The sequence below is a fragment of the Phyllobates terribilis genome, unplaced genomic scaffold (genome assembly GCF_046119375.1).
Source record: "Phyllobates terribilis strain yellow unplaced genomic scaffold, ASM4611937v1 Scaffold_11__3_contigs__length_659146591, whole genome shotgun sequence".
Classification (NCBI taxonomy): Eukaryota; Metazoa; Chordata; class Amphibia; order Anura; family Dendrobatidae; genus Phyllobates; species Phyllobates terribilis.
This window is the reverse complement of record NW_027362771.1, coordinates 412,552,410-412,567,352: the sequence shown is the minus strand read 5'-3', so window position 1 is coordinate 412,567,352 and position 14,943 is coordinate 412,552,410. Positions and strand designations below refer to the sequence as shown.

Here is a 14,943-nt window from a genome sequence, read left to right as displayed (position 1 = left end):
TAATAAATAATCAGCATATTATCACAGTATTGCTCCATGTCTCTATCTTGTAAGATTTGCAGACAATATGATACAGTACATCTCAAGTGTCAACATTCAGGAAACAATAGCCTATGTTAATAAACCAAAGTAGAACACCAATGCAAAAGTCAACATGAAGATAAAAGGATATAGCTCTTGGCTTACTGAATTTGTCTGGCATAATTAAGAAGAAAAGTTGTATTGTCACATACCTCCCCCTTCTTAATTAGCCAGACGTGATAGGTTTCCTATCACCCTCATCGGGCACAGTCCATCAGCTTGTCTTTAAGCACAGACACGAATGTAAGAGGTCTCACCTTCATGAGAACGAAACTTTGTATCATCCAGTTTCCTCAAAGCATATTCCATATCTTCCTTGAGAATAAACTCCTCAATCCCCATGCCATCATTGTGCATATCAGCACAGCAGACACTTCCAGCTTCTCACATATGATCTTTTAGATCCTGCCAACTTACCGATGGTGGAAGCTTGGAGACGAGGATTCTGTATTCAGTTCATCGGGGAGGGGGACCATTCCTCCAGAGAACTCCTCCAAATCATCCCCATGGTCTCTGGCTTGACCTGGGAAACTCCACACGTAATCGACGAGAACCAAACTCATATCCATTGCATCCACACACTGCGTCCTCCGCATCCTGTGGATCCTGGAAGCTGATGAAGGCGAACGTTGCGGCACCACCTCCCCCACGATTCTTCAGCTCGATGGTACAAATCCGCCCGTACCGATGGAACTTCACCAGCTCCGTTTTCTGTACAACGGCTGGTAAATTGCCTACATAAATACGCCCAATCCCCGGGTGCTGAACCCCAGCTCGGGAGATAGTAACTTGGCGGCCTAGTAAATGGTGCATTAGGGGGGAATATCTGAACTGGCTAGGGTGATGGAAGATCCAATTTTCTGAAGTCCCTGGGCCTTGGTATCACTGACCTTGACAGGCTGGAGGTGGTTATGAAGGTTGGCTGGTTTACGGTGGTCAACCTGCCATATAATGTGAACAGGGTATATCACTTCCTCCTCTGCTGGTGTATCCTGAGGGTAGCGTCCCTCAGACCCTGATGGTTCGTCTTGGCAGATATTAGCCACATGTGCCGGCAGACTGGCTCCGGGCATTAGGGCCCAGCTATGTAGACAATCTTTGGCCAAGTGTCCAAGGTGCCCAGACTTAAAACAGTGCTGTCTGTTGGGCAAATCACGGGTACTGTTGGTGACCCTTGGTCTTGGTGGGTTTTCTGCTGGGTAGCGGGATAGTCCTGCTTGATGAGTGGCCGGTCTAATCTTTGGATGAGGGGTCTTCTGGGATTGGTGGGCATATCAGGTCTCCAGGGGGGTCGATTGGCTGTAAACTCATCGGCCAATCGGGCTGCTTGCTCTGGGGTGTCGGGCTTCCGGTCGGCTACCCACTCTCGTATTTCTGGGGCCATTTTCTACATAAGTTGCTTGAGCATGATCAAGTCCTGTAGGGCAGCAGCGGAGTGGGCAGCTCTACTGTCGAGCCAACGGTTGCAGTGTAATCGGAGATGACTGAAAAATTCTACATAGGAGACCCCCTGGCGAGATAATGTCTGGAACTTAGTGCGATTTCTCTCTGGGGTGATGGTAAAAAGGGCCAGCAGAGTATCCTTAATAGTTCCATAGTCAAGGCAGTCCTGAGGCCCAAGCGACCGGGCAGGCCAGGCCAATCAAACTAGTCCCGGGCCCGTGCCAGGCCAGTCAAACTAGTCCATAGGTATTTAGCCCAATCAGCTGTGGGAACCTGGTTTATCAGCATCAGAGTCTCAAAATCTTGCAGATGTTCATTGACTTCAGTGTTGGACTCATTAAACACTAGCACGTCTCTGTAGCGGAGATGAGTTCCTTGTTGGGGAACCATCATGGGGTAGGGCCCAGCGCTGGCGGTAGGGATACTGCAAGTCCCAAAACTGATTCTATAACACAAGCCCTTTCCCCACTTGAGGCTCCAGGTCCTAATGCAACCAACAACTCCTGGATTTGGGCTGCTGGGGACTGGGTTGAATCCAGACCGCCACTGGGTCCTTGCTCTGGCAATTCCTCTGGGTCCATCTCAGCGGAGTTTTCTTCGTCCTCCACGACATTCTGGGCATCCTAACGGACCAATTACTGATCAAATCTGACTGAGTGTCGGTGGCCCGGTATAGAATCCGTCGAAGCTGGCATAGTTACTGTAGTTGCCGTTTCTTGTTGCACCTATATATCCACTCTGGTCATCTTCCCAAGGCCTGGCTGGTGGGGTTGGACATAGTGGCGTCCGAAACCTGCTGTGTATGCCTCACCTATGGTCTGCTGGGTCTGTCTATATGCCTCCCTGGTTGTAAAGCCCTTGGACGGTGTCTGCGAACACTAGTCCCCAGCAGCTCCCCCGGTCGGCTGGGCTGAGTAGTATCCCATCGCTGCCACCAATATGTGAAGACACGGGGTCTTCCGTGGGCGCAACACTACTCATGCAACACAGGGTGTGGGTAAAACAGTGTGGCAATACTTTATTGAACCACAAAGTGGACAGTAAACACGTAGAACAGTCCTAGCAAGTACCCAAGATGGTGCAACATTACACAGTCCTTACCCTCCTGCTGGCCAGCTGAGAATAGAGTAGCTGCGATTTCGGGGCTTGCAGGGCCGACTACCTCCACCAGTGGCACCCGCTTTTGGAGGGCCCCCAAAGAGAGAAGATAACGACAAGCTTAGGAAACTAGACGAGAGCAGTGAAGTCTGGGGCCAGGTGACCTGATTGTCCCAACCTGGATTCTTCAAAACGTCTCTGAGGGTTCAGCAATGGTCAATGGAGCCGATCTGTATTCCCCCAGCTGGGGCCGAAGTCCCGTAAGCTGACATGCTGTAGAGTGACCCAGAATACAGGCAGAGACCCCGTTTTATAGATCAGTTGTCCTTGCAGCCATCATTCACAGGTCAAGGGTCAGGGATCAAGGTGGAAGGTGCTCATGACTCATTGTTTGAGCATTTAATAAACTTGCATGGTTTGGTATAATAAATAATCAGCATATTATCACAGTATTGCTCCATGTCTCTATCTTGCAAGATTCGCAGACAATATGTTACAGTACATCTCAACTCAAGTGTCAACATTCAGGAAACAATAGCCTGTGTTAATCAACCAAAGTAGAACACCAATGCAAAAGTCAACATGAAGATAAAAGCATATAGCTCCTGACTTACTGAATTTGTCTGGCATAATTAAGAAGAAAAGCTGTATTGTCACACATGCCTTTACGTTTCTCTTCATAACTCAGGCCAGAACTTAGAGAAAAGGAAAAAGTACCATTACACTCAGAACTGGCATTCACCTGATATGTCACAAGAAAATCTTAGGTAATATTTTACCCATGCTGACTCAAACGCAAAATTTTGAAAAGCACTTCCAAATAAACTATATACTATAACATTTTCAAAAAATTCACATGTGCCTCCTATGCTCCAAGCCACATTTGTACCATAATTCAAGTTGGGATCTCAAAGGGATCATACTTACTGATAACTTACTAATAACTATATGAACAGTGTCAATTTGAAAATCTCGAATTCACATCTGCTCAGCCTGTGTTCTGAAAGTGCAGGGTCTATGTTTTCCAAATTAAAAAAAAAACAAAGTTTCATGACTTGTCATGATCTTATACCAGGCAAATCATTAGATAAATCTATAGTGGATACAGCAAAAGTTTTTTGCAATAGTGATGAAGTGACTGGTTTTTGCCAATTTGAAAGAGACCTATGAATTTTTTTCTTTTAAAGTTCAACTTCTGCCAAAATAGGATTTTCAAAATTTTCTGACCTGCGACCTAAAAATTGTGTCTTGGCTGGTGGTAGTGGTGCACACTCGTATGTGTATGTCCAGCACACCAGAACACTAAGCTTATGATTGAAGGAGGTAAGCTGAAAAATATTCAGTTTGGTGAGTCCAGCCTTAAAGATTACAAAGTATGGGTTTGAAATAATGTGTCCAGAAAAGAGTTCAAAAGGTCACCTAAATATCTGCAAAAAAATGTCCTCTAGTAATGGATCTCCAAGAAAAAGATAAAAGCATCTCTAAGAGGCTATGGTAGATAGTATAACTTATAGACAGTGGATATCTGGTGACAGATGGACTTTTGACATTGTTTCTAAGAGTGCAGAATACTTTGTAGAACGGTTTGAGACCGGCTGATAGTCCTTAAAAAGTTAGTCCGAAACCCAAAAGTAAATTTCAATGAATGCATCTTAAAAACTAATAACTTTTGTAATTTCAAGTCATGGTAAAATTCCCTACTATTTACTCTGTACTGCAACTTAGGGTTCTGTTTATATTACCCACTTTCCATGACGATTTGTTTGAGAATCCTCAGTGCATGATGGGATACTCAAACGACTCGTCATTTGCTGGCTGAAACTGCTGTCACTTCCCTTTCCGCATTGAAACGAAGCGTCATTGAAGGGGAGGGGGCTGTGACATCCCGACACGCCTCTTGCTTAATTTGCCGCCCTGAAACGAAGCAGCAGTGACACTCGTTTCAGGGGCTGGTCCCTGCGGTGTCTCTCTTGTGCAATGTCTCCCCTTTTCTGCACCTTCTGGTCCATCACTGTCCTTTGTGTATCCAAGAAAACCAGACATTATAAAAGTAAACAAAAATCAGAGATTAACCCCATAACAGCCGGACTAAAGGCCCCGTCACACTAAGCGATGCAGCAGCGATCCCGACAACGATACGACCTGTCAGGGATCGTTGCTGCATCGCTAATACATCGCTGGTGAGCTGTCAAACAGGCAGACTCACCAGCGATGAGGGGAGCAGCGATATCGTGGAAAGAATCGTTCCACGATGTCCTGCTCCCGTTACCAGCCTGCTGCTTAAGCAGGAGCAGGCTGGTAACTATGGTAAATATCGGGTTACTAAGTGCGCGTGTGCCCCTAGTAACCCGCTGTTTACCATGGATACCACTCTGCTACGGTGCGCTGGAGCCTCCGCTCACCGTAGCAGAGTGGTATCTATGGTAAACAGCGGGTTACTAAGTGCGCGCGTGCCCCTAGTAACCCGATATTTACCATGGTTACCAGCCAGATCGTTGGTCCCGCTGGTCACACACAGCGATGTGTGCTGGCCAGCGGGAGGCCAACGACCAAAAAATGGTCCAGGACACTTTGCAACGATCAGCGACCTCACAGCAGGGGCCTGCTCGTTGCAAAGTGTCACACGTAGCGACATCGCTGGTGAGGTCGCTGGTGAGTCACCAAAACCGTGACACAGCAGCGATCTCGCTAGCGATATCGCTTAGTGTGACGGGGCCTATACTCTTACACAAAAGGAAACGGCCATTGTTAGTAAGAGATTGCAGACAAGATTACATTTCACCCAGTACAAAAGACAAACTGATGATAAAAGGTCAGTATAAAGACTTACTACTAATTGTTTAAGACTAGTTCATATTGCTTTATTTTATAGCTTGATGATTTAACTACTGTATTATTCTTTTTAAAAACTTGAAAAAGGACACGCCTAGTGACGTAATAATAATAAAAAAAAAGTTACATATATATTGAAAAAGGTGTTATAAATATTGATTCTTTTAAGTTAGCATTAAACATATGATTAGGATGAGACTGCATTAAGAAAATCACGCTTCGAAATATGATAATACAGAGATCCCAACTTGAATCCCTGAACAAATATAACCAAAAACACAAGTAACACATATGCATTTTTTTGAAAAATTTCTAGCATAATTTTTCCAAAATCGTCCATCAAAATTTAGAATTTGACTCCTCAAAAACAAAATATCAACAAACAGTCTTGTGGTATATCAAATTAAAGCCTGTACAATTCTGAACAAAATGGTGCCTCTCCCATCTCTTTATCTTAATTCTAGCCCGAGATACGATAACAAATGTAAAGTCATACAAACCCAAAATTCAGGTTTTTTCAAAACTTTAGAAATCTATAAAACAGTATCTAATGAAGATAAAAATTCAAAACTTTTTTTCAATTCACTAAAGCAGCACTTCAAAAAACACCAAAGAAAATAAATATCCTAAGATATCTGTTAAAAAATTTCAGATTTGGATCACTTGAAATGGAATGAGCCATTTGTAGAGCCCCAAAGTGCTGAACCAGCAGAAATCCCCAACAAGCAACACATTTTAGAAACTACAACCCTCAAAAAATTAATCTAGGGGTGTAATTACCATTCTGAACCTACAGATGTTTCACAAAAATTTATACCATTTGGACGAGAACATTATAAATTACGTGCATTCCAGTAAAATGTTGCCGTAGCACCAAATTTTTAAAGTATGTATGTCATTCCCAAAACTAAAACATTTAAACATTCAAATAGGAGATTTTGCACCTAAAAATAATGCCTGTAGTGTAATTTTTACATATTTTGTTTTACAACAAAAAGGACCAGCACCTACTAACAGAATAAAGCACATGTGAACAGGTACAAAGTGAATATTAGCATACAGAGTGCTGCTGTATTCTTTTGTTTTTATCATGGCAGTCATAGCAGTTTTGTACCTGTTCACACTTGCTGTATTATGTTAGGAGGTGTTGGTCAGTTTGGAGGTGGTGACTGCTTCCATATTTGACTGAGCTTACAGCGGTTTTTTTTTTGGGGGGGGGGGGGGTTTGGGGTTTTTTTTTTTTTTTTATCGGGGCTGCATCAGTCCTTTAAACCTGTAGGCTTTTAGCCCAGGAGTGGCATGTGTGATAAATATTAGCATTAGAGTCCTACCATAGAAAGATGCACCTTGTCATGGCTGGTGGGCACACATGAATAGACCAAATTATGCCCCAAATACCTTCATTTTATATATTCTATATATCAGTAATGCAGTTTATATTTAATATACTCAATGTTTAGATACATATTAGTGCTTACAGAGTGCTGCTGTGTTCTTTTCTTTGTATATTATTTTGTTTTACATAACAACCATTTTATTGGATATGTAAATATGGGTCCTTGGTGCACCCTTGGCATGGCCAAGGGCTCAGTGCATCATACTGCGCCCTCAATTATAACCATCTGAACTTCCCCTTATGCTGATTGACAGTGCTCGCTTTAGAGCAATGTCTGGATCCAATTCTCAGCCCTGCACTCACTGACACTGCAGGAGCTGAGAGTACACACTGTCAGTGAGTGCAGGTGCTTTCTCTTCCCCTTTCCTGTAACCAGCAGCTTCTTGCTGCACACAGGACCACACAGTAGAAGGCAGGATAGTGTTCAGTAATGCCATACATGTGAATGTTAACTGGGGTTTGGGCACATTGCGAGGTTCAAAAAATAGGGTCAATTTGTCTTGGGGAGCGTGGATTTTATTAGATTTGTTTTTGGGAGCCATGTCGATTTTCCAGTGCCTTTGAGCTACTAGTAACGTTGAAAGATGACAGAACTGAACTGAATGGGGGCTTTTATTGTGGAATGAGTTTTTATTTTTACCATTTGGGGCTACATTAGTTTTTAATTGCTTTACATTGTGATTTTTGGGAGACAGAGTAATCAAACAGCAATTCAGGAATGGTCTTTTTTTGTGTTTTTACACTGTTGTTAAAACAACCAGCATCTGCTTCTACAATCGCTGCCATTTGACCACTTAAATGCCATTGCCAATCACTGACAGCTGTATTTAAAGGACGCGATAGCCAACACAATCACAGGGTGCTGATGTGTTGTTATTGCAGCCAGGCCTGCAGAAGGCCTTCATGGCTATCATCTAGGTCCTCAGATGAATCCCCAGACTGTGGATGAGCTTCATAGGATATCACCATTTTCGCTATACACTGCAATATGGTTGTGTTCTTTGGAGGCAATAAAAATAAACGTTTTTAATATGAAAAATTTAATTTTAAAAATGTAATCATCCAACTTAAAAATAAAAAAATATATATTTATTATCACCACATCTGCAAAAGTTTAACCTATCAAAATAAAAAAATAATTAACCTGAATATGAAACGATCAAAAAGAAAAGAAAAAAAAAATCAAGCCCTCATATAGCTCAGCGGATAGAAAAATAAAAACGTCATGGGTCTCACTCAAAAAATAGCGACGCAAACAAAATTGGCCATTGTCGAGAAGGGGTTAGTGTTTCATTTATAAACTTACAGTGGTATGTAAAAGTTTGGGCAAAATTACAGTTATTGTGAACAGTTAAGAAAGTGGAGGATGAAATGATTTCTACAAGGCCTGAAGTTAAAGATAACACATTTCCTTTGTATTTTAGGCAAAAAAAGAAAATATTTTCATCTTTTACATTTTAAAAAAATTACAGAAATGAAAATAGGCTGATGCAAAAGTTTGGGCACCCTGCCTAGTACCTGGTACAACCCCTTTTGAAAGCATCACAGCTTGTAAACGCTTTTTGTAGCCAGCCAAGAGTCTTTCAATTCCTGTTTGAGGGATTTTCATCCATTCTTCCTTTGAAAATTCTTCCAGTTCTGTGAGATTCCTGGGTCGTCTTGCACGAACTGCTATTTTGAGGTCTAGCCACAGATTTTCAATGATGTTCAGATCAGGGGACTGTGAGGGCCATTGTAAAACCTACAGCTTGCGCCTTTTGAGGTACTCTTTTGTGGATTTTGACGTGTGTTTAGGATCGTTATCCATTTGTAGAAGCCATCCTCTTTTCAACTCCAGCTTTTTTACAGATGGTGTTATGTTTGCATCAAGAATTTGTTGAAATTTCATTGAATCCATTCTTCCCTCTATCCGGGAAATGTTCCACGTGCCATTGGCTGCAACACAACCCCAAAGCATGATTGATCCACTCTCATGCTTAATGGTTGGCGGAATATTCTTTCCCTAAAATTCTGTGCCCTTTTTTTTTTCAACATACACCTTTTGCATTGGGCCATTTTCCATTTTGTAATTTTTATAATGTAAAAGATGAAAAATATATGTCATCTTTTACTTTAGGCCTTTTAGAGATTATTTAATCTTCAACTTGCTTAACTGTTCACAATAACAGTAATTTTGCCCAGGGGGGCCCAAACTTTTACACGCCACTGTATGTACAAAACTCATTTATTGTGTACTTTCTACAAAACAACATGCATTAAGCAGTACCTTGGAAAGAGATTTCCTGTTAGCCGTGAGGGTGGCAAGTCCTGCACAACAAACCAAGGCACTTGAACTTGATAGGCCGGAACTTGGGGGAATGGTTCCATCCACCATGCAATTCATCCCTTTAGGTCCATCCAGACTGAAGTGCTCCTTGAAAATATAGAGTTCATATGAATCATAAAAAATAATAAAACAAGGAAATGAACACAGAATACCCTAACTGCATACAAGAGGCAACTGATAATACAATGGGGCACATTTACCTAAGACTGGCGTATGATAGACCGATTCCCAAATACTTTTTAGAAAAATGGCAAGGACAGAGAGACAGAAGCAAAAATTTGTCAAAGTTTATACAAGAAGCTTCATGAATGTTCCCTGATATATTAACACTAAAACTATCATATTCTGCAGTTAAAAGAAATAAAACCCTTAAGTGTTTCATAAGAAACCTATACAGAAGTCACAGGAATACTATAGGACCAAACCTTAGAGACGAAGTCAAACATACTCACATTCCTGGGAAACACAGGAAACTGTTTGTTGCACATGGGCTTTGAATGTATCATACTTCACTTACAGTAGTACAACACTGCCTTGATCTCTTTAAAGGGAATCTGTCAGCTGATTTTTGCTATGTAACAAAACCTACATGAGGCTAAGTTTACACGTTGCTTTTTAGTTGCTTTTTGTCTGCAGTCAAAACATGATTTCTTGGCAGTAAAAAAAAAAAAAAAGCTGCAGACAAAAAACGGGTTTTGCTGTTTTTTTGCTGCTTTTCTAGTAGCTTTTTTGGCGTTTTTCAGGATCCTAAATTTCAGCTTTGCTTCCACCAAACAAGCATGAACAATGCAAGGTGTTATGCCACCAATGCAAGATGTATATGAAACCATGAAACAGTTTTGAAAAAAAAGGTAATTCCATAAAATTATTTTGTGAAAAAAGTTTTTATGTCTGAAAAAATAGTGACTATTCTGAACAAAAAAGTTCATATGAATTCATGAAAAAATACACAATTGCAAATGTAAAAACAGAGGGGGAGTTGAATTGGTCAGGCGTAGTTTACCTAAGACATTGGCAGAACATTGAGTTGGTCAGGCACCGTTTACTTTCACACATTGGTCAGGGCCATTGAGTTGGTCAGGTATTGTTCAATTTCACACATTGGTCTGGCATTGAGATGGTCAGGCATTTTTTACTTTCACACATATCACTAATTTAATTAACCCCTTTACAACCCAAGGTGGTTTGCACGATAATGACCAGGCCAATTTTTACAATTCTAACCACTGTCACTTTATGAGGTAATTACTCTGGAACGCTTCAACGGATCCCCCTGATTCTGAGATTGTTTTTTCGTGACATATTGTACTTCATGATTGTGATAAAATTTCTTTGATATCACTTGCGTTTATTTGTGAAAAAAAACGGAAATTTGGCAAAATTTTTTAAAATTTAGCAATTTTCAAAATTTGAATTTTATGCCCTTAAATCATAGAGATATGTCACACAAAATAGTTAATAAATAAATGTTGGAACCAACATTTTTTTTTATTGGGGAGCTATAAGGTTTAAAAGTTTACCAGCGATTTCTCATTTTTCCAACAAAATTTACAAAACCATATTTTTAGGGACCACATCATATTTAAAGTCACTTTGAGGGATCTTTATGACAGAAAATACCCAAAAGTGACACCATTCTAAAAACTGCACCCCTCAAGGTGCTCAAAACCAAATTCAAGAACTTTATTAACCCTTCAGATGCTTCACAGGAATTTTTGGAATGTGGAAGAAAAAAATTAACATTTAACTTTTTTCACAAAAATGTTAGTTTAGACCCAATTTTTTTTTATTTTCGCAGGGGTAACAGGAAAAAATGGACCCCAAAATTTGTTGTGCAATTTCTCCTGAGTAAGCAGATACCCCATATGTGGGGGAAAACCACTGTTTGGGCGCACGGCAGGGTTCGGAAGGGAAGGAGCGCCATTTGACTTTTTGAATTTAAAATTTGCTTGAATAATTAGCGGACGCCATGTTACATTTGGGGAGCCCCTGATGTGCCTAAACAGTGGAAACCCCCCACAAGTGACACCATTTTGGAAACTAGACCCCTCAGGGAACTTATCTAGATGTGTGGTGACCACCTTGAACCTGCAAGTCCTTTACAGAAGTTTATAACATTGAGCTGTAAAAATAAAATTTTCACATTTTTCCCACAAAAATGTTTTTCAGCCCCCACTTTTGCATTTTCATAAGGGTAACAGAAGAAATTGCACTATGCAGTTTGTTGTGCAATTTCTCCTGAGTTAGCAGATACCCCATATGTGGGGGAAAACCACTGTTTGGGTGCGCGGCAAGGTTCGGAAGGGAAGGAGCGCCATTTGACTTTTTGATTGTAAAATTTGCTTGAATAATTAGCAGATGTGCCCCTGATGTGCCTAAACAGTGGAAACCCCCAACAAGTGACACCATTTTGGAAACTAGCCCCCTCAGGGAACTTATCTAGATGTGTGGTGACCACCTTGAACCTGCAAGTCCTTTACAGAAGTTTATAACATGGAGCCGTGAAAATAAAAAAATCAAACTTTTTCCACAAAAATGATGTTTTAGCCCCAATTTTTTAATTTTCACAAGGGTAAGAGGAGAAAATGGACCCCAAAAACTTTTGTGCAATTTCTCCTGAGTACGCCAATACCCCATATGTGGGGAAAATACAGTGTTTGGGCGCACGGCAGAGTTCAGAAGGGAAGGATCACTGTGTGACTTTTGAACGCAAAATTGGCTGGAATCGAGAGCGGACGCCATGTCGCGTTTGGAGAGCCCCTGATGTGCCTAAATAGTTGAAACCCCCCACAAGTGACCCCATTTTGGAAACTACACCCCTCAAGGATTTTATCAAGGGGTATAGTGAACATTTTGAACCCAGAGGTACGACACAGAATTTGATGACATTAGGTCATCATATTGAATAAGTTGTCATTAGTCTTGAGCGCAAGTGCTCGCTACTTGAGTTTGCATCGGGTACTCCGGTATGCACCATGTATCACGGGTGCTCAAGTGAAATGCTCGAGTCCCCGCCGGCATGTTTCATGGTTATTAGACACCCCAAAAAAAACATGCGGGGATCGCTCGTGCATGGCAGGCAATCCCCGCGACTTATTTTTGGCCGCGAAGCATATGGGACGGAGACTTGAGCACCCGCGATACTCAGTGCATACCCGAGCACCCGATGCAAACTCAAGTAGCGAGCACTTGCGTTCAACACTAGTTGCCATATCGTCATCTTTTTTTTTTTTACTTTTGAAAAAAAACAACAACCCTAACCCCATCCCTAACATTAGCACAACCCTAACCCCAACCCCAGCCCTAGCGTTTATTTTTTACGCCATTCCTCGTGCGGTATAAGTGATTAGACGACCTTATTCTTCGGGTCGGTGCGAATACAGAGATACCAGAATCATATCGGGTTTTTATGATTGACAGCTGTCACACACTAAAAGACACATATTTTGTAAAATCTAGTTTTTGCATTGCCATATTTTGAGAGCTATAATTTTTCCATATTTTGGCCTACAGTGTCATGTGACGGCTTGTTTTTTGCGGGATGAGTTGACGTTTTTATTGGTGCCATTTTCAGGCACGTGCCATTTTTTGATCGTTTTCTATTCCAGCTTTTGGGAGGCAGAATAAACAAAAACCAACAATTCAGGAATTGTTTTGTTTTTTTCTATTTTTTTATTCTACTCCGCGTGTGGTAAAATTGATAAGGTAGCTTTATTCTTCGGGTCAGTACGTTTACAGCGGTACCACATTTATATCGTTTTTCTATGTTTTGGCGCTTTTACACAATAAAAGCTATTTTATAGAAAAAAAAATTTTTTTGCATCGCTTTATTCTGAGAGCTATAACTTTTTGATTTTTCGGATGATGGAGCTGGATGGCGGCTTGTTTTTTGCGGGACAAGAAGACGTTTTCAGCGGTATCATTTTTATTTATATTTGTCTTTTTGATTGCGTGTTATTCCATTTTTTTGTTTGGCGGTATGATGATAAAGCATTGTTTTTTGCTTCGTTTTTTAGTTTTAGTTTTTTACCGTGTTCACTGAAGGGGTTAACTAGTGGGACAGTTTTATAGGTCAGGTCGATACCAAATATGTGTACTTTTGTTTGCTTTTGTTTTTTTCATAATAATATTTTTTGATGGGTACATTATATTTAGTGGATTATTTTTTTTATTATATATTTTTTTTTTATTTAATTTTTTTTTTCACTTTGAGAGTTTTTTTGCTTTTTTACTTTGTCCCACTATGGAACTTTCACTTTTTTTATTCTGATCGCCTGCATAGCATACGGATGGAGCACCATCCCTGTGCTATGCAGGCAGTCAGCGCTGCACAGTGATAAGATTGTTTGGTCATGTACTGCGCATGACCAAACAATCTTCCTGCTGTCTGGTGACCCGGATGTTGTCATGGCGACATCGGGTCGTCATGGCAACACCCGGGAAGCCGTGGCAGACAGCGCTGGAGACCGGAAGAGGAGGGAGTATACCGATCACCTCCCCCCTTAGCCACCGAAATGCTGCGATCGACTTCGATCGCAGCATTGCGGGGGTTAATGTGCCAGGAGCGGTGCGGGACCGCTCCCTGCACATAGCACCGGGTGTCAGCTGTGACAATCAGCTGACACCCGGCGGCGATCGCGCCCGCACAGCCTGTGTGCGCGCGCGCGATCGCGATGACGTACTAATACGGGTCAGGCTCTTAAGTCCCAGGGCACAGAGGCGTATTAGTACGTCATGGGCTTTAAAGGGGTTAAACTGTACTAATCCTAACTGCCAGGGTCAGGTGAAGACACCAAGACATTTTGGTTTAAACTTGGAAAAATCAAAAAAATAAATGCGTTTCACATCCTGCTGTACATGCTTTTTTCACTAAAAATGCTGCAAAAACTGATGAGGTTTTTTGCCGCATTTTGGCAGCTTTTTTGCACTTACTCATTGCTTTCTATGGGTAAAAGCAGCAAAAATGCAACACGAGAACATAGTCTAAGAAGGAAATTCCAAAATCTAAAAATATATAACAGCCTACGAATACCACAAAATACACTGCTCAAAAAAATAAAGGGAACACTCAAATAACACATCCTAGATCAGAATGAATGAAATATTCTCATTAAATACTTTGTTCTGTACAAAGTTGAATGTGCTGATAACAAAATCACACAAAAATCATCACTGGAAATCAAATTTATTAACCAATGGAGGCCTGGATTTGGAGTCACCCCCAAAATTAAAGTGGAAAAAACACTACAGGTTGATCCAACTTTGATGTAATGTCCTTAAAACAAGTCAAAATGAGGCTCAGTATTGTGTGTGGCCTCCACGTGCCTGTATGACCTCCCTACAACGCCTGGGCATGCTCCTGATTAGGTTGCGGATGGGCTCCTGCGGGATCTCCTCCTAGACCTGGACTAAAGCATCCGCCAACTCCTGGACAGTCTGTGGTGCAACGTTGGTGGATGGAGCGAGACATGATGTCCCACATGTGCTCAATCGGATTCAGGTTTGGGGAATGGGCGGGCCAGTCCATAGCTTCAATGCATTCATCTTGCAGGAACTGCTGACACACTCCAGCCACATGAGGTCTGGCATTGTCCTGCATTAGGAGGAACCCAGGGCCAACCGCACAAGCATATGGTCTCACAAGGGGTCTGAGGATCTCATCTCGGTACCTAATGGCAGTCAAGCTACCTCTGGCGAGCACATGGAGGGCTGTGCAGCCCTCCAAAGAAATGCCAACCCACACCATTACTGACCTACTGCCAAACCA

The 14,943-nt window shown here is 41.6% G+C and overlaps 1 protein-coding gene and 1 pseudogene across 2 annotated transcripts in view; both read right to left on the bottom strand.

Annotated features, from left to right (window-relative positions):
• GALK2 (galactokinase 2) overlaps positions 1 to 14,943 on the bottom strand; it is a 430,984-nt gene that overhangs the window by 339,458 nt on the left and 76,583 nt on the right. For both annotated transcript variants that reach the window (XM_073653081.1, XM_073653082.1), the window contains one exon: positions 9,117 to 9,263. In XM_073653081.1, the coding sequence (XP_073509182.1) occupies positions 9,117 to 9,263 (147 nt within the window). The remainder of the gene's footprint in view (positions 1 to 9,116; positions 9,264 to 14,943) is intronic.
• LOC141165625 (serine/arginine-rich splicing factor 9 pseudogene) lies at positions 307 to 894 on the bottom strand (annotated as a pseudogene).